The 27988-nt window shown below is 37.8% G+C and overlaps 1 protein-coding gene across 1 annotated transcript in view; it reads right to left on the reverse strand.

Annotated features, from left to right (window-relative positions):
- CTNNA3 (catenin alpha 3) overlaps positions 1-27988 on the reverse strand; it is a 1082048-nt gene that overhangs the window by 118392 nt on the left and 935668 nt on the right. Inside the window, exon 14 of the mRNA XM_040975830.1 lies at positions 3626-3718. Coding sequence (XP_040831764.1) covers positions 3626-3718 — 93 coding nt within the window. The remainder of the gene's footprint in view (positions 1-3625; positions 3719-27988) is intronic.

Here is a 27988-nt window from a genome sequence, read left to right on the forward strand (position 1 = left end):
TACAAGAACAGAGTGATCATGTTGAACAGAGCGCCTTTCTTGGTAGGCCTGATGTTTACCTTCCGGTCACAAAACAGTGATCATGTTATTATTCATGTAAACCTCAAGTGAACTGGCTTGTCAAGGGCCTGCCAACAGCAGGATCCAAATCTGAGAGGCAGAGCAGACTGAGAGTGTTTCAAAGTGAAAAGTTAAACACAATGGTATCGGAGAAAGCTTCTTAAGACTCAGAACTCATGGAGACATCAATTTTATAATCTACAATGAGCAGGGACTCATTTAGCTTGCCTGTATTTCCAATTCAAGGACAAAAATAAAAAAAAATAGTAAAAGAAGTTTTTCCTTTAAAGTATTAAAGAAATTATCAACTTAAAATGTTGATGTATCTGTTTTTTACATACTTGGAAAGTATGTGTGTATGTCTGTATGTATCTGAAGGTGGAGTGTAAGAGAAATAAAGAGAGGGGAGAATAAATTAATCTCTCATATTCACTCTCTAGATGTCCAAAGGAAAGAATAGAACTGAGAATGGAACAGCTTGAAAATTCATCGAGGTCTCCCTCAGGAGTAGCAGACCCTGGGACCTGGACCATCCTCTGATGCTTTTCTAGATTCACGAGCAGAAAGCTGAATCAGAAGATGAAGCGGGTTTTGATAACTGGCTCTGATAGGGGACCTTCATGTCCCAAGCATCAGTTGAAGCCTCTTGTACTTCAAGGCCCACCTGTTTTCAAAGTTTGTAAAACATCTACATACAGATTATCTTATTTGAAGTTACTAATGATGCTGTGGGAAAGTGCCCTGCTTTACCTACTAAACAAATCCATGTTTATCTTAACCCAGCATCCTGAAATCTGTGTCCTTGCTTTACCTAGAACTGTGTCTATTCTGTAAGCACTGACACTCATGCTCTACCTATGGTGATACAATATCAGACCAAACACAACCCTTAGTTCAATGAAAGTATGAGCAAGCTTCCCACAGAAAGATGTATTGCCAATACCATTGCCATTTGTGCGATTTGATCTCTTACTGGTGATGTCTGTAATATTTCAAGGAAACTAAATCCAGAGGCTTTGTGCCATCCTGAACTACTGATCAAGAATCCAAATAATCAACAACTAAAGGAAACTCAACAAAGCGACACTGCCCAATATATCGAAACCAGTTCAGAACATTTGATTGACAAAATATATTCATGAAAAATAAACATAGAATATTACTACTGCCAGAAAACAATATTTCTAACAAAATGTGGGATCTTTTGGATGATAAATACTAAGTTTAAGCCATGTGAATAGCTAGAAACAGAAAATGTCCTAATATGTCATACCATGTTTTCTGTATTTTCTAGCAAACAAGAAAGCATTTGCTAAACCTTAAAATCAAACATATAAATTTAGGATATTATTAAGTAAAATATGCAGTTAAACTCCAGTAAGAATTCTGAGGAATTATTTCACATATGAGAAAGTAGGTACATAGAAACTAATATTCCTCATGATTATCATTGAAAAGTGATAATCCAAATGAGAGGTAGAGTCATTGGTATTCAGCTGAGAGGCAGGGACACTGGTTGGGAAGCTCAGACCCTGTATCAGAGTTCTTGGGTTTGAGTTTTGGTTAATGCACTCTGAGCGGAAGCTCAGTTCACTCCCTGCCACCCATGTCAGACACCTGGGTTGAATTCCCAGCTTCAAGTTTTGGCCGAGAGCCGCCCCAGCCATTTGAAACTCTGAAACAGCAACGAAGCAGCAGATGGGAGATACATCTCTTTTGCTTGCTTGTTCTCTCTCAAATAAAGAAATTAAAAGTTTAAAAAAATGAAAAAAGGAGTGGTAGAATCAAAATCTTCTTCTATTTGTTTAAAACTAGAAATTTCTTTCCAATTCAGTTTATTTTATTTTCTATTATAAGAAAAATGCAGATTTATTGGTAAAATTCATAAAAGATTAGCAGTCAGTGTCTCGTTTTCACAAATCCCTGAGCAGCAGAGCAAAAAAAATAGGGGGCCCAGCGGCCATGGCCTAGCAGCTAAAGTCCTCCAACGTGCCAGGATCCCACATGGGTGCCAGTTCTAATTCCGGCAGCCCCGCTTCCCATCCAGCTCCCTGCTTGCTTGTGGCCTGGGAAAGCAGTTGAGGAAGGCCCAGAGCATTGGGACCCTGCACCCGTGTGGGAGACCCGGAAGAGGTTCCTGGTTCCCGGCTTCGGGTCCACATACCTCTCTGTCTCTCCTCCTCTCTGTATATCCAACTTTGTAATAAAATAAATAACTTATTTCCATATAAGGAAATATGCCTTCATATTCATTTGTGACATGTGGCTTACCAAATGGCATCTTGCTTAAATTCTTCAAGAAAATGTGTTGGATCAGCATTGTGGAACAGCAGGTAAAGCCACTTCCTGTGATGCAGGCATCCCACCTGCGTGCTGGTTTATATCCTGCAGCTCCACAACGGATCCAGCTCCCTGTTAGTGGTCTGATAGACCTGGATGTTTCTCTCTGTGCTTCCATTTCTCCTTCTCTCTAACTCTAGCTTTCAAATAAATAAGACTTTAACAATAAAGTACTTCTTAAATCTTCTTATGCCAAATCTCTTCACACAACAATAAGGTCAACATTAGACAGGACCATAGAAGTCCAAGATGTAGGAAAGTTAGCAGTTTGCTTCCATCTCCAAATTTTGTCATTTAATTTATCTAATTTAATGATACTAGTAATAAAAATGATTATGGTAATAATACTATTGCTGGTAGTAGTTTACTATGATGATAATGAATCACTATTGAGAGCTGACTGCGACCTAGCTACCATGTAAGTGCTTTTTATGTTGACTCAGTTACTTCTCACACTCAAAGTATTATTAGTATCTTCATTTTACACATAAGGAAATGCATGGAGAGGCCAAATGACTTTTCCAAGCAGCACTGAAGGAGGTAGCTGTACGCCAGGCAGCTGCAGACACTCTGCTACATTACCTGAATTCAGATCCGAGTCCAGGGGTCTGGACTATAGTTGCAAGCAATCAGTGTTTACAATGACATATTTTGGTAGATCCACATTCATTGACTGTAAATCAAGTGAAATATGCATCTCACTGTAATTTATTTACTGAAATTAAAATCTCTGAAATTGTGTAAAGTGTGTGTAAAGCGTGTGTGTGTGTGTGTGTGTGTGTGTGTGTGTGTGTGTGTGTGTGTGTGTGTGTACTGGGGGTGAGTACACAGGTTAATGCAGACAGAAACAGAGCAGAATACTGAACCAGAGGAGTCTTTTTTTTTTTAAAACCTTAGACTGTCAGAATATACTTCCAACTTTTTTTTAATATTCTAAATAAATTCAGAGTTATTTCATTTTTATATTCCCATGATTCCTGTAAAGATCCAAAATTGGGTGTAGTGACTCACCACTTAGCCTGAAACGGGTCATTGTGAGTTATTAAGAAATAGGAAAGATTCTGCTTATGCCACTGTCTCTATATTATAGGTTTTTCTCAACAGGTTTCACAAAACTAGCTACAGATCCAGCTGTTCTACCCATAAAATGCTACTTAGATGGACGCGGAGAGCGCACAGTCCCCAGTGGGAGAGTGCACAGCTTGCCCTCCATACCCTGACATACCCGGTCAGTTTTCCCTTCGGTCTGGATGCTGGTGTGACTGCGGACCTCATGATCTTCTTCAAGATCAGAAACATCCTCCAGTTCCTCTGGTGTCTGTAAAGAAAAAAGAAGAGCAAAACTTGATATTGGCAATGTCATATGTTGGAGGCTCTCTGGAGAAACAGTTTGGTCAATATCTCAGAAGGGTAATCTTCAGTTTCTATGTAACTCACCAATGCTGCCTTTATCTATACGTCTGAGAGAAATAAAGACATACATCTTTGCAAAAACTCATACTCAAATTGTCAGAGAATCAATTTTCATCAAAGTTGAAAAGTGGAAACTGAAATATATGTTTTGATGAATGGGCATAGTATGGTATATATGTATGCCTTTTATATTATCCAGTAACATTGTAAGGAAATTAAATCATAAATGATTTGAACTTCAGAGACAGTTGTATAAATGGCTAGGGTTTTTTGTACATTTTTCTTTTAATTTCTCCTTAAACACATACTGCTCAGGAATCTCCTGCAAAGAAATTCCCTAGAAAGGGGTGGATTTCTATGAAGTATTTCCTCTGTGTTCAGTATCCTAATGTTCATTATATTTTATTACATCATTTCATGTTGAATTAGTGAATCATTGAATGGCATGAGAATGGGCATTCCCCATTCTCACACCACCCAAACCACACACACTTAGTGAATATATGAAGAGTATTAGTTGTAACAACAACAACAATACATGGAAATGAGCCAAACCAAATAGATCAGCAAACAGCAACAAACACCTATTTTTCCTAATTCAGGTTTTTATTCTCTCCGTTTGTAGGAATAAAGTTGTCATGTTGCAAATACAGGTAAAAGTATTTAAAAAGAATTCCTCTTTACTTTTACCAGGCTCTGGCTTATACTATAGTTCTTTCACTTCAAAAGCACAAACCCCAGAAAATTTGCATTTAGGCTTCATTAAGACACACATACACACCGCAGAAATGGACGGCATCCTTGCATCTGCATCTCTAATGCACACGTTGCTGCTGAAAACTGGAATAGGGCGGGGTCTTCCTCCTTAGGCCAGTTCTGGATTCCCTTAAATCTTGCTTCATACACAAGTGTTTTGCTTATTGTTAGGGTTGTCAAAGCCTTTATTCTCCTTGAAACCACTCCAGAGATGAGAATGTGCGATTAGCTCCCATCCTGGAACAAATCTCCCAGTTTCCTATTCACTAATGATTTCACATCTTTTTCATCTCAGGAGTCTTTAGCATTTTCTTTGGGCTAAATCTAAGCATCACCTACTTATTTATAGAAAGACTTTTGTACTTATTTCAAACATTCAAATTCCTGCTGAACTAAGGCCTTTGATGTGCTGGATATTTCTTCTTTATCTGTTGTTATTTTTGTAATCATTCTTGGCTTCAAACATGTACAATTATAACCGCAGAGCAATTTATTCTCTCAGGTATTAATAGCAGGAGCTCAGTGCTAGCAAACTTCTACACAATCACAAATTACATTCTTAATCATTTTGTATTTTTTTTCTCACTATAGCCTTGAGAAAGCATCTTGTAAAATTTCCCTCATTAATACATTATCAGACCCTATGTAAAATTTGAATAAAATTAGAAAACAATTTTTGTTTTCTTACTTTCTTATGTTTAAGAAGTGAAGATTATCCAATATTCCTCCTACCATTTTTTAAAAACTATTGTCTGTGTATATTATTTTGTATTGCTCTATTATGTTGTGACATTAAGCTTAATTATTTATTCCAGTATTACATTCCACCCCAATTAAAAAAACTAAATAGACACTGTAAATTACTTCTGCTCTCAGAAGTCACATGTAACAATTTCCGAGGGGATGTTGAAGGAAGAGATAAGCCCAGGATTTAAGCCCACATGCTGCTGTGCCTTTGTGTTTAACACAGAACTAACAGTTTTCTTGCAAGAGTACCAAAATGTACTTATTTTCATGAACAAAATCAGTGGGACAGTGTTAAAACATTTGCTGGCAGAATCTAACATTCTTTAAGGCAAGAAAGTGCCTGGTAATATGGAAATAGAAAAATATGATGCTATGCTTACAATCCAAAGTTTTAAAATATTTTATTCGTTTATTATTTCAAATATATATAGAGAAACAGATATTAATTTTCCATCCTTCCATGTGCTGATTCACTTGCCCAAACTGTTAAATCTGTATGCATTTGTTGAGTTATTACTTATACTTTTCTGTACTATTTAAAATATTTTAAAGTAAAATTAGAAAAGGAAAAATTTTAAACTATTAACTTAAAACTAAGAAAGAGAAGTACCTATTTTGGGTGATGCATGAAATCTTATGCCATTGAAATAAATATACAAAAAGCGAAAATATTTAATAAGCATGAGGAGGAATGATTGGTTGTTCTGAAGTAGCGTACTCTTACAGACAGTATTATTTATTCTTCTGGTAACTTTAGGAAGTTAAACATCTGGGATGTGTATAGTCATACATGCATGCATAAATTTAGAGGGGTGTGTGTGTGTGTGTGTGTGTGCACGTATATTCAGTTTTGAATTTTAAACACATAATGAACTGCTACAAGACATCAGGTAATTTTTACAACCTATTTAACTTTGATTTCCCAGGGGAGGTTGTGGGGGAACTTTGGATTTATTAAACATAGTCCTAAAGGTTGTTGTGAAGCTCAACTACACCAAGATGCTTTAGCCACAAAACTAGCTGAAGCACAAAAAAGCAGAACACTGCTCCATCTCTGTTGCTTTTCACTTCATTTCTTACTCTTTTAGGACAAATTTTTTCAAATATCATTTTTATAATTACATGCTAATTTAATTTAATACTAATTATTCTTTTGGGGATGTTGTAGAAGTCTACAAACATTTCTGTACTTCAGATTCTCCAAATATTATCCTGAATTAATGCAGTACTTAAGTCTTTAGTTATGTTCACTTGATTATGACTGTATAATGCCACTGTGCTGAACCGAACTTAATTCTATATCCATTGCATTACTTAAATAAGAATTATTTTATTGGATTTTATCATATGTAAAAACAAGATTTTTTTCTTATACTGACGTACACTCTAATATAGGATGAGGATACTCCAAATGGTGGGTTATCCTGATATGCCACAATGCTGGCTTAATGTTGAGGTGTGTGCTGGTGAAACGAGGACAAAAGTAAATAAATAGTGGCTATCCACTAAACATCAATGTACTAATAAATTTTGCGTATGTAACTCCTCCTGCCCCCAAATAGTTCAATACTTTTTTTTTTTTAAAGATTTATTTTTATTATTTTTTCATTGGAAAGGCAGATATACAGAGAGGAGAGACAGAGAGGAAGATCTTCTGTCCGATGATTCACTCCCCAAGTGAGCACAACGGGCCGATGCTATGCCAGTCCGAAGCCAGGAGCCTCTCCCGGGTCTCCCACGCGGGTGCAGGGTCCCAAAGCTTTGGGCCGTCCTCGACTGCCTTCCCAGGCCACAGGCAGGGAGCTGGAAGGGAAGCGGGGCTGCCGGGATTAGAACCGGCGCCCATATGGGATCCCGGGCGTGCGAGGCGAGGACCTTTAACCACTTGTGCCACCGTGCCGGGCCCAGTTCAATACTTTTTTACATATTATCTCATTCTGTCAATATCCCTATTTAGACCTCTACTACAGATGTTAAAAAGGGAAAAGTCTGGTCACCAACAGCATGAAGGAAAGAGTGAAGGAAACAGGCAAAGACAGAGACAAAAGAGAGGAAAAGCTACTTGGCTTTCTCTAAAAATTAAGATTAAATTTTAAATCCTGTAAATTATTTAATAATATATCATACTTTGCTTCTGCCCTTCAGCACACCAATGTCAATGGTATTTGATATCACAGGCTCTTTGGAAACATTCTACAGTGTCCAGCCTAAGCAGAGGCTGCTGTCACATGCTTATCCTATTTAGGTTGTTGGCAAAGAATGATTTTGAAATGTGAAAGAATGCCAGAATCTAAACACCTATGAAAAATAAGAATAATTATACCAGCAACACAATTTCAAAGTGCAGAAATCTAAGGAATATTCCTTGATCACACATATACTCACTTCCCTGTTTTCCATTTCTGGCCAAGAGACGTACACTCTCCCACTATGAGTGCTGAGGAAAGCAGTGACATCCTTGTCACTTCCTGCCTGACCCCTCCGATACACGTACTCCTCATTCTACGCTGCAAACTCTTTGTCTCTCTCTGTTTGCTGCTCTGTTTTCGCTAGATTCTTGGAGTTCAGATGCTCTGTTATCAGAGAAACCTTCCCTGGCAATTACACCAAAAGGTAACCCATTCCTAAATTTCATTTATTCATTACAGTACCATGAATACTTTCTTCTGGTTTCTTTGTGTCATTATACATTAAAATTACCCTTTTTCTTTTACTCCTTTTGGGAAAATAGAGGCATACCATTCTTTTGCCCAATAGAATATAACTTACATGTGTATCTCTGCCTTTCCAATAAAAATAATCTTTAAAAAAAGAAATACATGACATCTTTTCAATTTCTATGTCCTAACTAAATAAAATAATGAATAATTAAAAACCCAAGGAACTTCAACTATCAATGTCATGAAATAATTCACAGGAATTTTCCTGGCTTACAAAAGGTATTTTTGCCTTATTCTTCCAATACAGGTTGAATCCGTAAAACTTTGCCTAAAGGAAAATGTATGGTAAAGATTCCTTGTCTTTGTTTCTGCAGGACTCTATAGAAAAGATAGATGAGATTTTGTGTTGGGAGATATTTTCCACAAGATCAGAAGAGATTCTTAGAATGCAAAGACTAGAAGAAGTCTGTGGTCCTATTAGCAGCTTTAACTCTGCCCTTCTCCCTGATAACAAAACAAAGATACCAAAAAAAAAAAAATTAGAAATGCCATCTAGTAAACATAGACCCATGTTACCAGTCTCACTACGGTCCTATCATGAAATTTGTCATGAAAACATGAGAACAGGGCCCGGCGCGGTGGCGCAGTGGTTAAGGTCCTCGCCTTGCACGCCCGGGATCCCATATGGGTGCCGGTTCTATCCCAGTAGCCCCGCTTCCCTTCCAGCTCCCTGCCTGTGGCCCGGGAAGGCAGTTGAGGACAGCCCAAAGCTTTGGGACCCTGCACCCATGTGGGAGACCCGGAGGAGTCTCCTGGCTTCGGATCGGCATAGCATCGACCATTGCGCTCACTTGGGGAGTGAATCATCGGACGGAAGATCTTCCTCTCTGTCTCTCCTCTCTGTATATCCGCCTTTCCAATAAAAATTTAAAAATCTTAAAAACAAACAAACAAACAAAAAAAACCATGAGAACAGAATCCTGCAGAATCCTGTCTCCTTAGTAATCCCTGAGAGTAAAATACCAACTAATGGGATTCCTTGACATAATGTAGCCTGAGCCACTAGAAAAAGAATCTCTTGGGCTTGTTACTACTGGAATCTTGTTCCAAATACTTTTGTTTCTGAGCACATATGGATCATATATACCAGCACTCTCTTCAGCTACGACAATGCAAATTATCACTGGACATTTGCAGACGCCCTCTGGTGGGTGGTGCTGGGGATGAACTCACTGCTGCTTGAGAACCGCTATTTCAGAATTTTGGGTCACCTGGTCCCACATGGATGTTAAGAAGAAAGTCCAGTGATTGCTATATATGAATTTACCTGGAGCAACTAAAACTGAGTTGACTTTGTTCTACATATAAGGCAGACACAGTCTAGCTAACTCACAGAATATAAAACTTTTCAAAGTAAGAGGGAAATACATGTCCACAGACATGAAGCATGATTAAGCAAGTCAAACAGGACAATTTGGAAAGATAAATCTTGCCATGGAGAAAACTGCTGTCAGGAGCCTTACTTGCTCATTTATTTTCTAAGAAATATCTCTTCTAAGTCACTACTCAGATGCTTAATAAGGCTAGCAGTCATCAAACATCCAAACATTTGATGCCTGTGGTTGAATTAGGATTATGATGATTATCACAGGGGATAATCAGAATCACTCAAATGTCTACAAAGCCTTTCTAAGGACTCAAGCAATGATCAAATCCAATAGGGTAAACCAGTCTTTAGCCTCACTCTGTCTTTGTATCAAAACATGTACAGCAGTCATTCCTCTGCTACTAAGACATCAGTGAAGCTAACAGCATCAGGAAAGCACAGAGCAAAACACAAGAGGGTCCTAAAGCAAAGTGCTGTCATCAATAGCATTGTACTCACCAGCCACCAAACGACTTGGTGAGATAACTGTGATTCCCAGAGCTGCATATTTAATTCATGAAAAGTGTCATAAGAAGTAGGCTAGCTGAATGCTTAAAGACATGAAAGACTAATGAAGTCACGAAGAATGAGGTTAGGGTGAAGCCTATTTTGGAAAGTTCAAACATCCAGAGTCAAATCAGGACTGTTGCCCCTCTTCCCTTCTAGAAAAGTGATGTGATTATTTTAAATGGAAATTTTAACATAATTTGTTAACGAAACTACCTAGTTATTCCATTTTCCTTTTCTTATTTAATCTTCATAATAAACCTGAGAGTAAAATGCTATCATTTTCATACCAGGACTAAGCAAACTGAGTGAACCAAGCCTATCTTAAGCTAATACAATTAATCAAGGGCTACTACACAATGGGGTATAGTACACGTTTTATGAGCCATGTGGCAAGTTAGTTACAAATGCAAGTATAGAAAATGAGCTTCAGATAGCATGAATACACTATCCATAGAGAAAGCCAAGCCAGGTATTACAGGGCTTTCAAATGTACAACACCAGATCAGTCTTTCAATCCTTACTTCCTCAAACAAACATTTGGATGTCCATACAGTTGGTATTTGGAAAAAACGGTGAATGAGCAGTGCTCCACTGCTGCTGGTCTTAAACCGACATTGTTTTGAAAACCCAGTCAATTCTAACATGACAAAGAAAGAAAGAAAGAAAGACCGACCAATGGTGCCAAAAAGGAGAAAAGGATGTGATCATGTGTAGCCTACTTACTCATGAACTGCACTTACGTGTGCCCAAGGGCAAGGCCATTGGGAAGTTTGTCCTATCATGTAGTGGAGGCCACAGCCCTGAGACATCTCCAGAGCAAGTGTCTTGACACCTACATGCTTCCCAGCCTACATGCAAAACTACATTATTGTGTGAGCCGTGCCATTCACAGCAATGCTGTCAGAAACTGAGTTTGTGAAACCTTGAGACATAACCACCACAAGCCAGGTTTAGATCTGCTGGTGCTGCCTATGTCCTTCATATGACCCCTGATAAAGAGCTTAGCATTTAAAAGCTGAAGAAAAACTATCCTCTGGAAACAAATGAACTTTAAATTTACTGCTTAAAAACAAACAAAAAACCTGAAATAAGTCTCACTTGTTTCTCAGTCCTGATTCTACATTCCAGAAGGCTTGATAACAACTGAATTTTTGCCTGTGTTTTGCCAGAGAAAGTATACCATTCGATCTGCAAAATGGTCCAGAGGTATTCCTGTTGTTTTTTTTTAAGGGTTTTTTTTTTTATTGGAAAGTCAGATTTAGAGAGAGTGACCACAAAGGCCTGAGCTGAGCCGATCCAAAGTCAGCAGCCAGGAGCCAGGAGCTACTTCTGGGTATCCCATGTGAATGCATGGTTCCAAGGCTTTGGGCCATCCTTGACTGCTATCCCAGGCCCCAAGCAGGGAGCTGGATGGGAACTGAAACAGCTGGGACACGGACTGGCACCCATACCTGATCCAGGCGCGGGCAAGGTGAGGACTTTAGCCACTAGGCTACAGCATGGGGCCTATTCCTGTTCTTTTTCATAATAGTTTAGCTAGGCTACATTATATCAGTAACAAATCCATTCTGGGCTCAAACTACACATTTGTATATTATTTCCAAATTATAAATAGAAAGCCCAGGGTAGGTGAATTGCCAAAATTGTTCATGTAAAGTAAAACCCAGGGTAGAACATAGTACACATAGTAATCTAGATTCTATGCCAAATTCTGCCAATGATATCGTACAACATTAACTATGATCTGTGTGTCAAATGCTGTGGCATAGTGGATAAAGCAGCTGCTTGTGATGCCAACATGCCACAACAACAATGGTTCATGTTCTGGATCCTTCATTTCTGATCCAACTCCCTGATAATGGCCTGGGAAAAGCTACAGAGGACAGCTCAAACATTTGTGCCCCTGGCTTGTGACTTTGGCTCATTCCACTTCTTGTCATTGTGGCCATCTGTGAAATGAACCAGCTGATGAAAGATCTTTCTTTTCACCCACTGTAGTTCTCCCTTTAAATAAATAAAAACGGGGCCCAGCGCGGTGGCGCAGTGGTTAAGGTCCTCGCCTTGCACGCCCGGGATACCATATGGGCACCGGTTCTGGTACCGGCAGCCCCGCTTCCCTTCCAGCTCCCTGCCTGTGGCCTGGGAAAGCAGTCGAGGACGGCCCAAGGCTTTGGGACCCTGCACCGCGTGGGAGACCCGGAAGAGGTTCCTGGCTTCGGATCGGCATAGCACCGGCCGTTGCGCTCACTTGGGGAGTGAATCATCGGAAGGAGGATCTTCCTCTCTGTATATCCACCTTTCCAATAAAAAAATAATAAAAATAAATCTTTAAAAAAAAAGAAATACATACATAAATAAATAAGTAAATATCAAGACAAAACGAGAACTTTATTTGTTTGAAAAATGGCTTCCTCAGAAGTGTATGAAATACTTGAACTAAGGATTTATAAAAACACTTTCAATTACATAAATAATCTTAGTCTATAAAAATTATAATCAATATTTTCCTAAGAAATTTTGATACAAATGCATTTGTTTCAAAGGCAGGATTACAGATAGTAAGAGAGAGAGAGACAGATTTGGTTCACTCTCCAGATGGTTGGCGTGGTCCAGATTGGACCAGGCTATGATGTGAGGGAAGGAAATGGGTGTTTCACCTGGGTCTCCAACACGGGCACAGAGGCTCACACATCTAGGCTCTCTGCTGTGGCTCCTTATCATGGAGCTGGACTGAAAATGAGCAGCTGGAAATTAACCAGTGCACAAGTGACATGCTGGTATCAATGTCTTAACCTCTACAGTACAACCTGTGTTCCAGAAAACTTCTTAAAATGCTAGATAGACTCTATCACATATCTCTTTTGGATAGTTAACCCCAAATGATGTTAGAAATGACTTCTAAATTTGGGGTAGGGAAAGTAGGGCAACATGAGAGGATAAGAAATTTCACTATGCATAGTATTTGATGATGGCATGGATGATGATCGTGGCCACATCATGACTCTCGTTGCTCTGGAAGTGGAGGGATGATGTTTTTGGAAGTCATGTAATAAGAGCAATAGTGGATGTGTTGGTAGAGATGTTGTTAGTAGTACTACCAGTTTAAGCAAGAACAACAAATGACCAATTACATACACCAATCTTCAACTTTTGAAAATGAATATCTGATTATGGTCACCGCCTATTGCAGACAACTCTAATGGTATCTTAATAAGGAAAAGCTCATCATTTGCATCAAACTCTACTAAAATTATATATCCAAATTTAAAATTTTATTCATCAAATACACAGTTGAAGACAGTCTAATTTAAAATTCATTTATCTTTCTTTTACAGGAAAGCTATTCTATTTATACTAACATGTGACCATAATATATAAAATGACATTACATTTTCAAAAAGGTGTAACATGTTCATCAAATATTCTAACTCCAGAGATTACCTAACTGTAGAGAAATAGGCTTTCATTTTAAATGAATAGTGTATACATATATTTTTATATATTCCAATTACATAAAACTTAGATTTGTGTCATGTGAAAACAAATCATAAAGATGTGAAAAGGTTGTATAATGATATGTATATATAGCTTTTCTCACTGTTTTCAGAACTTTACAAACAGTATCTTTTGTTTGTGTCATCAGGATAAATAAATAGAAAGCATTACATGAAAATGTGCTTGACATTAAATGTTCCATATCAACCATATAACTAAACATCCATAATCTTAAAAAAGAATAATATTGAAAAAATGTCCAGCAAAAGAGCACATCTGGCCTTGTGCTCTCACAACACAGTTATCACAGTCAAAAGCTTTCAATAGATAACAGTAAAGTTATACTATATGTTATTATTATTAGCACAAAACATTAAAAGGAATTGTGGTGACAGACACCAAGAAGTGTCTTTAGTTCTATGGATTCGTAACAAAGTGGCTTATTTCATGTATCGCATTTCTAGCAACATGGAAACTGGTTTTACAGAAGTATTTTGTAACAAAGGTTTTTGAGGGAAAGGAAATTTGCAGTTTGACTTCCCAATGGAGATAGTATATTTTTAACTTACAGGAAATTTTTTACTTTAAGAAATCATTAGGCTGCTAGGTATAATATCACCAACACTAATCAAATTCTCCCACTGAGAGCTCCAAAATAATTGCAGCCACAGAAATCAAGCAAAAACCAAACAACTGGGTATACACACACACACACACACACACACACACACACACACACACACACACACACAGTCTACCCTGTTTTAGCTGTGGATGCTTTGTAAGGGTAAACAGAATGCCCAAACCTGACAACACTATTTCAGTGAATTTTAAAAAAGTGAAAAAAAAAAATAAGGAAGATGTTGCTCAGTAAGACAGTAATTCAGATCTATGTTAGAGTCTTGGACACATTACTCAGGTTTATTGGATAGAAGTTTGCTGTTATGGGATGCAAGAATTCCCCATACCAGCAGAATATAGTAGCCTAAGTAGACAGCTTATACATAAAACAGAAGACTAGAAGGCAACAAAACAAATATTTGAACAACCTCTAAGGAAGAATGTCATGTGTATAAAGGGATTTTTAAGTCTCAAAACTAAAAGCCCTGCTTATAGAATCAAGTGAACATCATTGTATCAACAACAAAGTCAGATTTAAGTGAACGTAAAACTTGATCACAGAGTTTGAATGGTGCTGTTTCCACCTGGACTTGTGTTAGTCAAAGGATTTAGGATAAGTGAAGGAATATACCTAATGGGGAAATTTAGATTTTAAAAAAGTGTGTATATATGTCTTGATGCTTTAAACATATGCATACCACAGAATCTAGTCATTACACTAATCTTTATTTGTTTATTTATTTATTTTTGGAAAAATGATGCCATCATATAATTCATGAGCCTATGATGAATTCAACTAGAGTACAGAGATTATTTGGAATGAATCAAACTGAAATAAAAAACATCAAAACACATGGAATATAGCCAAAAAAGCAAACAATCAAAAAACAGTATGGATTGGACTACTATGGATTGGAGTTACATTTTCCATGTTGGTTTCTTTATATAAGAGAGAATAGATGATATTTGTGCTTTTGTGATTGACTCGTTTCCCTGAGCATAATGGTCTCCAGTTGGGACCAACAGAAGTGGGAACATTCACAAAGCCATAGATTCATAAAGTATGCCTATAAAATGTGAAATTATGTGCCTTAAATATGTGCAGTTGAGACGAGCATGGTAATACAGAAGGTTAAGCTGCCACTGGCAATGAAGGCATATCATATTGTATTGCAGTTTCAAGTCCCAAATGCTCTACTTGTGATCCAGTTTCCTGGGAAAGCAGAGGATAATGGGTCCAAGTGCCCAGCCAGCCATGAGAAAGACCTGAATGGAGCTCATTCAGCCTGGCCTTGCCCTGCAGGTATCTGAGGTCTGAACTGGTGTACAGAAGATTCTCTCTCTCTCTCTCTCTCCCTTTGCCCTATCTCCCTCGCCCACTCCTCCTTCTTTTCCTCTATAGCCTACTCACTCTCCTCCCACCTCTCCATTATGCTGCCTTTCAAATAAATAAGTCTATAAATATTATCTATTACCTCAAATATAATTTTAATTATATAAATGGTATATCTAATAATAAGTAAATAAATAATATTTTTTAAAGCACCAGCAATATGAAATGACAAGAAAAATTCCTGAGGCAGGGAGGAATTGCAAATTTCCTCTTGTCACCTAATGCAATGGAGAGGTATCACAGAAGCTATGAAAATAGGCCCAGCAAGTACACAACAGAAGCTATGAGAATAGTCAATGTTGTCCATACATTTTTGGTTTTTTTTGCTTCTCTCCTAGAGTCAATTTTCCATTTCAAATCCAACTTAGTTGACCCAGATGTAAAGTCTGACTCAGCTAAAACTGGAAAACCAGAAACCCAACCTACAAATCCTCTCTGGTACTATCTCGGAGGCTCCTGAGTCATTACTTAGGAAGATTTACTAAGCAGAGGTTAACAGTTAAAACAACCTGTGGTTTCTTAATTAAATACCCTCATTATTCTTTGGCCTAATATTGATAATTCAAAGTTAAACAGCAGAAACTTAAAAATCACTAAATTTTAATGCTGTTAAATCTCTACATCTAATTAAAAATATTGCAGATTAAAGCTAGAATTAACATATTTCCTCAATCCTTCCTGTGTTTTAAAACATAATTTCTGGCTCTGTCATGATAGCTCAATGGCTAAATCTTCATCATGCAAGTGCTGGGATCCTTTCATGCCCAGATGCTCCACTTCCAATCCAGCTCCCTATTTGTGGCCTCAGAAAGCAGTGAAGGATAAACCAAAGCTTTAGAACCCTGCAGCCACATGGGAGACCTGAAGAAGCTCCTTGCTCCTGGCTTTGGATCAGCTTAGCATCACCATTTTAGCCATTTGAAGAGTGAACCAGAAGATAGAAGATCTTTCTCTCTGTCTCTCCTTCTCTCTATGAGTCTGCCTTTCCAGTAAAAATAAATAATTTTTAAACACTATAATTTCCAAGCTTTTTTTGAGCATCCATTATCCAGAAGGCTCCAGTTTCATTTGCATGCCTAACATAGAGCCACAGCCTTGTGTATACACCAGCTTAAACTGACCACCACCTGGTATTTCAGAATGGAAAACTCACAATGAATATGTTGAGAGTAAATAAAAGTAATTGAGATTTGCCAAGTCTGATATGTTTGTTTTGAAATAATCAATTACAAATATTAAACTACATATTTTACAGATTCATTTTCATAAAAATAATTACATAAAAGGTTACTAGTTTTCTGTTTGTTTGCAACAACTGCCCATATAGTGAATTCATTTGATCAACAGCATTTCTGCATCAATAATCTGAATTAGATTTTATATCCGTGAGAGCATCCTTCCTATGGCATTTCTCCAAAGAGAGTTTATACTTCTAACGCCATGGGGTATGCTACTTAAAAATTATCACATGGACGAGGTGTGCTCATTTTCGTTGAGGTATCATTACTCCTGGCCCTGTCAGTGTACACAGCAAGGCAATAAATTACTTTCAAAGATCATGCTTATAACTACAACTCAAAATAAACCTCCTAGTTTTGCTTAAAATCATCTATTCAAATACATCCCTTGTGGTTCAGACATAGCCTAGAGAGTAAAGCATTCACTGCCCCACATAAGAGCAACTGAATTCAAGTCCCAACTCTGGTTCCTGATACTAACTTACTATTGATCCAGATAAAATGATTTTGCGAGTGCTTAGATCCAGATCTATGTTGGAGTTCTGAATTGAGTTTTATGTTACATGATTGGCTTCAATTCCAGCTAGAGGTCACTGTGAGTATCTGGGAAGTGAACCATCAGATGGAAAGGCACCCTCCCCTGTAATATGTCTTGAAATTGATACTGTGATTTTACCAGCTTTGTTTATATTACTTAAGATTACCTATTCAGAATCTCTTGGGTTTTCATTTGACTTACGGGTTTCTTTGTTCTACATTTGAGAATATTCTTGGCATTATTATTAGGATCACATGGAACATGTAAATTGCTTTGGGCAGTGTGGACAATTTAATGATATTAATTTTTCCAATCCATTAACAAATTTTCCATTTTCATGTACCTTTCTGGTTTTCTCTTAATATGTTGCAGTTTTTTTTCTGTAGAGGTCTTTCATATATTTTGCTAAATTTATTCCAGAAACAATAGTTATGCAGCTAATACATTTTAACATGTTTTATTTTTAAAGGATTTAAAAAATTTATTTGAAGGAGTTACACAGCAAGAGGAAGAGATAGGGAAGAAGAGAGGTGGGAAGGAGAGAGAAAAATAAAGAAAGAGTGTGTCTCAAATTGAAAACTCAGTTTACATGTCTTATTTAATACTTCACTCCACATTAACACACCATAAGTTTTATTTTATAGGTAACATAAACAAATTTAAATATTGAATACTTTTGATTAGTGATATCATGATACATACAATATATAATAGCCCAAACCAAACCTTTATCTAATACTTAGCATCTTTGAGGCAAAGGTGCAATAGGAAAACTTATGATATTATTTTGTATATTTTGCTGATTTAATGATCAAAAGCCTAACTTGCAGAAATGAGCATCTGGCCCAGGGGTTAAGACACCTACATCCCAGATCAGACTGTGCTGTGTTGAAAACACACATCCTGCTCCTGACTCCAGGGTCCTGCAGACCCTGCCGGCTGCCAGCGATGACTCAAGTAACTCAATCCTGCTGTACCTATTAGATATAAATGCAAGACATTTTAAAAAGCAGGGTTTATTGAAATGATTGAGAATGATCCAATACCTGGATCTTTACACATTACTCACTCTCAAATAATATAATCTAAAATTAATCCTTGTTATGCATAATTTCATATTTGTGCACGAAGTAATCAGAAAAGCCAAAGTTCTCTTGGATCCTCTGCCCATAATGTCTGCTTCTCCCCTATGTGATTTTCTCCTACTGACTGAATGGAAGGAATTTTAAAATATGAAAGATTAGCAATGAAATATTTTGCACCATTTTCTGATATTCATCTCGGATTTATGGCTACGCACTTAGAGATATCATGATGTGGAAATATTGGGCAAGAAATAAGACTGCATTTTCCTCTTTCTTACTTCAGTGGAGCACAATTTCCATTTCCTCACGCTGTATTTCCTCACACAATATGTTCCTCAAATCCAGGACTATAAATCTGAAAATATTTATAGGCAAGACTACCCCCGATGCCATTTATACCTTGTTGGCATTTTGTTCCAGCTCCAGGGAGACACTCATATCTCATATAAATGACACATAACTATACAGTGACCTAGATTTCCCCCTATTCGATGGAAGGACCTGTTTGACTCTATGACTCTTGATGAACTCAGAAAAAAACCATTTATGAATATTCAATTTTCTAAAACTCGAATTTTCCAGATTCTATATCTACTTCACGTTTTGAGAGTGAGGAAGTTTCTCCCTGTACCTATCTATACATTTTTGTATTGAGTAATGAAAGGAGAATATACTTCCTATGTTTTATAGATACAACTCTAATCACCATAATCTGCATCCTTCAATCATCTTTCTTCATTTTTTTCAATTGCATAAACAAAATCACTGCACCACTAGCAATAATGTTCAACAAGTAAAAGTTAAAAAGAGTATTGCTACACAGGAGTAGAGACAAGATCTATAAAGAATAAATCAAAATATCAGTTTCATTCTTACACCTTTTATATACTGTATCAACTACCATAAATCAGATAAAGCATGACATTTGTAAAGGACTGGCTTATTCACTAACCATAATGGGTTCAGTTACATTCATTTTGTTGCAAGAGAAAGGATTTCATTTTTTTATGAATAAGTATAACATATGATAAATATAAATAAATATGCATCACAATTTCTTTATCTAGTCATCATTTGATAGGTATCTGGGTTGATTCCATATCTTAAGTAGTTTGAACTGAGCTACCATAAATTTGTGGGTACTACTGAATTCCACATGCTGATTTCATTTTGTATGGGTAAATGCCTAGGAGTGGGAATAGCTGTGTGATTTGCTAGATCTATTTTCAGATTTTTGAGGAAACTCCAAATTGTCTCCCATAATGGCTGTACCAATTGACAAGTCCATGAATAGTGTATCAGATATCTATATCTGCATACATGTATTGAATACATTTAATTTAAGAATGTATCATGCTGTAATACAGAATTACCATTGCTGCTCTTAGTATGATCATCTGTTTGCAAGATTAAAGACATGGGAAGACACTGCAGATGGCACGTCGCTGTGGAAAAAAGTCAGCGGTAGTCAGATCTGCAGGTTGTATGGAGGGCTTCAGTCTGAGTCCTCCCTGAGACGATGTTCAAATCAGAGAACAACGGAATATCTTGAGGCCAACTTCAGTAGTGGGCTGACAAGTTGTAAAATTCATAATACATTTAAGAATACGGCTCTCCAACGAAGACATACACATGGGGAGCAAATACATGAAAACATGTTTAGTATTACTAATCATCATGGAAGTAAAGACTCAAATGTTGGTGCGTATGTCGAGCAAAGGGAACTCTCGCACACTGTTGGTGGGAATGTAAGATGGCGTAGCCACTGCGGAGCATCACATGAAGCTTGCTCAAGAACAGATAAATGCCAACTAAAGCAGGAGTATTTCCACCTCTAGGAATATTCCCTTGACAAATGAAATCCACCCGTTGAGGAGACATCTGCACTGCCATATTTGTTGCAGCACTGTTCACAACAGACAGAACACGAAGGCAACTCAAGTGTCCATTCACTGCCGAAAATATAGAGAATCTGGGATATTGTGTGCAACAAGCCAATCACAGAGAGAGTAATAGCACAAGGTCTTACTCATAGGTGACTGCATATAAGATAGAGCATATCGTGGTTGCCTGAAAACAGGGAGGAAGGGATCGGGCACTGCTGATTGATGGGTGCCAGGCTACAGCTAGATAAGAATAAGGAGTTCATAGGGTCTACTGACAATATGATGAACATAGATAAGTTATGTATAATCCTCTCAAAATTTGAAGACAGGGTTTCTAGATGTTTCCCAATAAAGAAATCTTAAATATTTGAAAATACAACTCTACTTGTCCCTGATTAGACAAAAAGTGGTCCAAATTTTTTAGGTTTTTTTTAAAAAATAGTTTAAATAGGTGCTAAGAAGAAAACTCAAGGCACTGAAAAAGTAAAGCTGTCATCTGATCAGTGCGGTGGTTAGCTGCATCATCCCTCTGTCCACTAAGCAGTCCTATCACAAGTCTTGCTATTACTTACCATTAATTGAGCAAATGTAAAACGTTTAAAGCTACTACAAATCAAATTTAATTTAAACGTCTATAACAACTTAAACAGGGATAAATGGAATGACCTGCATATGCTTCATTATTTCTGCTAATTTCTTTCAGAATATTTCTATAGAAGTCCCTATGGGGAATGAGGTTGTGACCACCAATATCCCAGTTAAACCACCAAAGTTATACTATTCTGCAGGTGCGTTTATTTTTGGGCGGGGGGAGAGGATTTATTTTATTTTTACTGGAAAGTCAGATATACAGACAGGAGGAGAGACAGAGAAGAAGATCTTCCATCCGATGATTCACTTCCCAAGCGGCCGCTATGTCCAGTGTTGCACCAATCCAAAGCCAGGAGCCAGGAATTTCTCCAGGTCTCCCATGGGGCGCAGGGTCCCAAGGCTTTGGGCTGTCCTCAACTACTTTCCCAGGCCACAAGCAGGGAGCTGGATGAGAAGAGGGGCCGCTGTGATTAGAACTGGCGCCCATATGGGATCCTGGCATGTGCAAAGCGAGGACTTTAGCCACTAGGCTACTGTGCTGGGTCCTCTGCAGGTGGTTTTATACTCTCTTTGTCATGTCAACCTTTCAATGTGAACTTAAAAACTACATATGGTACAATTTTTGCAATCTGGTTTATCTTGAGGTTTAAGTCATCTCAGTTATCTTGATTTAGGTGTGTAATTAAAAAGGTAGTTAATTAATAACAGCTACAGGTTTAAAAATTATCCTAGAGTATATTCTAATGATAATACTGTTTTCCTCCTGAGGTTTTTGAGTGCACACAAAATGTTTCTATTCTCTGATTAAATATCATTTTTACTTTAGTTAATAAAATTTATTTTTATTCCATAACTTCATTTTACATGACTTTGCCTTTATTATTATATTAAATCCAATTTTAAACCCAGCTTCTTTTCCTGCATCTTCTGGGACTCCCATCAGTCTTATATTTGGCCTTTTAATGATGTCACTTAATTCTTGAATATTTTGTTTTGCTTGACCTACTTCTCCTTCCAGCATTTTGTCTCCCCATTGTAACAAGAAATACCTTTCAATTCTGAGATTATTTTTCTGCCTCCTTCATTTTATTACTGAGACTTTCAACTGTATTTTTAATTTGCTCCACTGCATCCTTCATTTCCAATAATTTGGCTTGATTTTATTTCAGTGTTGCTATTTCCTGTGTGACAGATTCCTTAAATTCCTTGAACTCCTCCCTATGTGCTTCTCATTGTTGATAAGAAGCTTTGTAACAAATGTTTTGAATTCTGGATCTCCTATTTTCTTGATGCCTTCCTTAGCAAACTCTGAGGTTGGCAAGGGCTTTGCTCCTTTGCAGGGGAGTCTTCAGTAATATTCATTTTGCCTCTGTCTCTTCTTTTGCTCTCGGCCACTGTATTTCTGGTTAGCAAATTCTCCTTAGGGCAGGTTTCCAAACTGTCACCCACAGGTCTACAATTCGATTTTATTTATTGTGGTTGATACAGGGTTCTTTGTTTGCAGTCCCTTGTGCCACTCCCTCATTGACTTTTAGATCTGAGCTCTTGTGTTAGACCTCCTTCAGTGTCTCCACAGCCCCAGCTCCTGGCTCACCATTCCCCACCTCGTGATCCTGTGCTGAGGCTGCACCATTGTCTATACACTCTCTCTCTTGCTTCCAGTTTGAGCAGTTCCCAGGACTAGGGAGCCATCAGGTGTCCTAAATAACTAGGTTTTTGGTAGTGCTGATCTTGCTGCTACCTGCAGGCCATTAGATTTGAGGGTCACATCGACCTATTTTGAGTCCTAAGGTGCCAAAGTCGGTAATATTTTCAATGTGGGGATGTCAGGCCAGTGCAATGCACTGGATTCAGTGAGTTTGCACCCAGCATAATGCATACACAGCTCACTGTTGTCCCTGAAGTCTCAAAGTCTTTGCCACCCTGTATAAAATGACACATGATGTGCCACTGGATCTGCTGACCATTAGGCCTGGGGGCTAGCTGGACCTATTTTGGATGGAACCTTTAAGATGCCACACCATTACAATGCACTGAGCCAGAAATGAATTCACTCTCAGCTTAGTGCATGTCCCATAGCCTTTGCCTGATTCAGCTCTGGTGGGGTCAGGACTGTGAAATCTACCCTGTTCCCATACTGCCAGTTTGGGATCTGCTGCTCTGTTTCTGTTCCTAGTCAAATCAAACAGCAGGATGGGCAGTTCTTTGTCTGGGTTCACCTCCTGTTCACCTCCTGAGCTCCCAGTGAAGTCCCTTCCCACCTGGTTGCTGGCAGAGCTCTGGCCACCAGTGGAGTTCAGATCTCTGCTCACTGAATGCCGCTGGGGTATCTGGCCACTGCAACACCACACCATGTGTCCGCAGCTTTGCTATGGCTGTCAGGCTCCAGGTGCCCCCCCACCATTGTTCTGTCTTCTCCTATTTTCTAGACGTGCCCTCTCTTCTTCACCCTGGCTAATGTTTAGCCATCTGTTCAAACATGTCCTTACCCTATTCTGCTATTTTGATTCTCTACATTATTGATTTTTTTTTACTACACCATCTATAAATTTTCTTCCTACAGTTTTTGCGCAGAACTAAGAGTAAAGTGGAAGTTATTACAACTAGGCAAAGCAGTTTTCAAAATATAAGATCAGGTTACATAGACCTTTTTTCCACGGTTCTGCAAGGAAATAATTTTCAATCAATTACATGACTTTATGCAAAATTAATTCATTTTCATTTCATATTTTACCTTTATCAAACTTAATAGGTTAGCATACATTACTAAATTTTGAATATGTTGGGAATTGCATTAATAATTTATTTGTTTTCCTAGCCTGAAACATCTCAAGAAAAATAAATGTGCCTGTGGTTAAATTTCACTTTAATTTTCAATAAGCGGGCATTCGAAGAATTCAGCAGTTGAAACTAGACAGAATATTCACAGCGAGATCTTCTTCTACCATTGACCTACACCACAGCATCCTTGCATTCACACACACTCTCTGAAGTCAACTTGGCTTATTTTTCTCAAACTTCTTCTGGGAAAACATACTTTTTATACTAAAGGTATCACACCATGTTACCATGAGTGCTCACAGGGTTCTCTTCCTATTTCGACTTGGTTTCTTCCTCACTCCTTAAGGAGAGTCAACACACAATTCAGCTTGACCTACCAGCTACTGGCAATAATGAGGGCAGACTTCTCCTTCTCCTTTAATTACATCCTTTAATCCTTCCTAATTACGTCCAAATGGTATTAAAGATTCCACATCTCTTTAAGTTATGCTCAACAGCTCTGGTGCTAGGCTTTCTCTTCAAAGGTATTTTTCCATTAAAAAAGAGTATTCAGAAAGACTTAATAACTAATTGTGGTAATGGTAATTATCCAAGGGCTGTCTTTCTTGTCCCCCAGCATGCCCAGTCACAGTAGGTTCCTTTCTACCATTGATTCTTTGCTTCTAGTTTTTCATTTTCCAAAAAAGCAAAAGTCCTTTGGATTTGGCTGGCTATTTCCTCCCATCAGGTTTCTCCCTCGACATAAATTAGTTCCATTTAGACTCAGTCAGCCCTCTTAACCAGAAATCACATGAGAGATATATTTCTAAGATTAACGCTCTTCCATATTCCAAAAAGCCTTTGAGATCCTAGTTGTGGCACATGCACAAAAAGAAGCTTGGAAATGCATCTTCTACAAGAGATGTGTATATAGTGACACGTCACCATTTTTCTTTACATTCAGTTTCACTGTTAAAATTTTATATTAGCTAAGTATATTACTGGAAAGTTACTATTGATGGAAACCTCTTCCCATTTTCAAAAGCTTTTCCCAGGGTAATGGCTTCCCCCAAAATTTTCTATCACTGGTAAATTTTGGAAAATCTCATTTTGGAGAAATATTCTGCAATAACCATCACAGTGATTTTTTTTAAGTCTCTAACATATCTTTTCTCCTGAACAGTATATATGGAGCACAATTTTAGCAAAACTTAATTTTTAACAAGGAACCAGAAGGCATTATGATGATCTAGCCCATGGAAGCTCCTTGTACAGTAATTGTGTTCTTTCTTTCAGAGGAAAAGTGCAAGCTTTACACAGTACAGACAGACAGAGTTAATAAGCACCTTCTATGAAGAGTCAAATGGAAGCTATTTTAGGTATTCTGGGCCACATACTTCCTTTTGCAACTACTCAACCCAACCACTGCAGCACAAAATCAGCCAATAACATTTATTTACAGAAAACAATATGCAGACAATTTAGCTACTGAACTGTTTACCAACTTAACTCTAGAGTGATGATACAAAGCAATTCTAAGGTGATTCTGAACCTCTCCAGCACACATTTATATCTCTCAAATCATATCCAAGTTTGTAGACTATAAGATCTCAGGAAGGACACTGGGAAATCTTAGCAGTAATCTCTTAGATATTTATATGAGAATCTACTGTTTTCTTTCAATAATTTCATCAATTTTATGCCTTGGTCACTTGAAATAAATATAAATTACAGGACTATTACTATTATTATTACAATGCTGCTCGGCAATAATGCAGCTATTTTACTTTTCAACCCAATTATACCAAATGTCACATCAACCTTTGATTTTAAAAAAAGATGTATTTATTCTTGTTTAGAGTTTTGACAGAGGAAGAGAAACACAGGAAGACATATCTTCCATCTACAGTTTCACTCTGAGGATGGCTGTAATGGCCAGGGCTGAACCAGACAAACACCAGGAGCTGTAACTGGTCCCCAAGCATGAGTGCAGGGGCTCAAACACTGGGCCATCTCCTGCTGCTTTTCCCAGGCCTTACGCTACATCTGGATTGGAAGGGGAACAGCCTGAACTTGAACCAGCACCTAGATGGGATGCCTATGTCTCAGCTGGCAGCCTTACCTGTTATACCACGATAGCCCCTAACCTTCAATTTTAAAAGTTCATTGCTTTATGTAAGTTTTGTGTCTAGAAAATAAAAGAAATATCTGTGGATAAGAAAGACACAATGATAAATGAATAAAGCCCAGAAACAGACACACACACACACACACACACACACACACATTACTGATCCATAACAAAAGAAAAATTATGTTATAGTACTGCTGGGACAGGATAGTCATTTTAATAGACATTATATTCTTCAGCAAAAATCATATAGATTATTGCTTTGTACCACACACCAGAGTCAATTCTGTGGAAATTTATAATCTAAAATTGAGACATAGCGGCTTGCATTGTGGTACAGTGGAGTAAGTTCTCACCTGCAATGCCAGCATTCCGTAACACAGAGAGTTCCAGTCCCAGCTGATATGCTGCTGATCCAAAGTCCTGTAATATGCCTAGGAAAGCAGAAGCAGCTGACCCAAGTTCTTGGATACCCTTCATTTACATGGGAGACCTGGACAGAGTTTTAGGCTGCTGTTTGTTACCTGGCCCTGCCATGGCCATTACAGTCATTTGAGGATTAAATAGGGTATAGAAAATATTGTTTCAGGCCTGGTGTGGTAGCCTGGTGGCTAAAGTTCTCACCTTGCAGATGCAAGGATCCCAAATGGGCAGCAGTTCTAATCATGGCAGTCCTGCTTAAAATTCAGCTCCCTGCTTATGGCCTGGGAAAACAGTTTAGCATGAATCAAAGCCTTTGTACCCTGCACTGCATGGGAGACCCTGAAAAGGCTCCTGGATCTTGGATTTAGACTGGCACAGCTCCAGCCATTGTGGCCGCTGTGAGAGTGAGTCGAGGATGGAAGATATTTCTCTGTCTCTCCTCCTCTGTGTATCCAACTTTCCAATGAATATACAATACATCTTAAAAAAGGATGTTTCTCTCCCAAGCTCTCTCCTCTCATTTGTAGCTCTGCATTTCAAGTAAATTAATTGGTTAAAGGTAAAATACAAAATAAAATAATCTTTTGGAAGCATCAGAAGACATTTTTACTATCTTATGGCAAAGTAGTTTTCAATTATTAGAATTCTATCCTTCAAGGGGGTCTTCTATATAAAACGTTCAGAATGTGCTCTTTTGGGAGAAAACACAAATCACCTTCCAATAGACATGATGAAACCATATTGAAACTACAAAATACCATTCTATTTTCAAGGAAAGTGTTGTTCTATATGTGCACAATACTGAAATGTCTCACAGCTGTCTTCAGGAGTAACAATGCATAAGGTTATTTTATGCAATTTAGATGATAGAACTTCAGGGTCAGACATTTTTCTCAGTCACTTAGCAATACTTATTCATTTAACTCCGATGATAGGATTATTTCATTATTGTTGTTATTTTTACTAGACAATATAATTATATTTTTTTCCAGAGGAAGAAGTTGAGACCAAAAGAAATTTTCCCCATGTAAAAAAAAAAATACTGTCAAATGCTAGCCAGACATCAAAGGCAGGCAGTATGCCCTGAACTTCTGCTGTGTCCTTCTCTTGCCATGTCCGGTACTGGCATAAAATCTCCTTTGCTCAGAACTGATGTCCACTGACTAATAAAAGTAGTACATCACTGAATCATGATCTGGGAAGAGTATATTTTATTTGAACTTTTAGCGAAGTTTTATTAAGACCTTCAGATAGAACATGAAGCCTAATATATGGAGGAAAATAAAACTTACTTAAAACATTTTTGTTTGAAAGGCAGAGAGACAGACACACAGATAGACAGATGTGTCCTAGCTACTGGCTTACAAGACATGAGGGTAAGGAAGAATAAAGGCCCAAATCTGCAATCCCATCTGGGTGGCAGGTACTCCAGCACTTGGGCTATCTCTTGCTGCCTTGCAGGGGATGCGTTAGGAGAAAGCTGTAATTGAGAAAATAGCTGGACCACGTATTCAGGCATTGTGAAAAGGTGAACAGATGTCCCAGGCAGTATTTTATCATAGGCCAAATGCCTGCTTTGCTATCAATAAGTTAAAAAAAAATTTGAGTATACATGTGCCATAGTAAATACAGTTAAGAACATCTTTGGAAGTAAGACTTTACTACTTTGTGGAGTGGGGAACAAAAGCATACTTTTCTTTATCAGCTTTTTAAACATAAGGTATCCTATAAGTAGGAACTATGATTTTCTGATTCTTATAATTTTTCTTTACCTTCATTTATTCTTTTATTACATTTATTGGGTAGTATGCTATTCAAAAGACATATACAATATATAATCATTAAGGATAATGCACATTTACCTCTCTGTATACTGTGGTTTGTGTTTTCTAAGTGTTTACAAAGCATATTAATA

This window comes from Ochotona curzoniae, unplaced genomic scaffold (assembly GCF_017591425.1).
Source record: "Ochotona curzoniae isolate NIBS_2020 unplaced genomic scaffold, NIBS_Ocur_1.0 contig_2692, whole genome shotgun sequence".
NCBI classification, from domain to species: Eukaryota; Metazoa; Chordata; class Mammalia; order Lagomorpha; family Ochotonidae; genus Ochotona; species Ochotona curzoniae.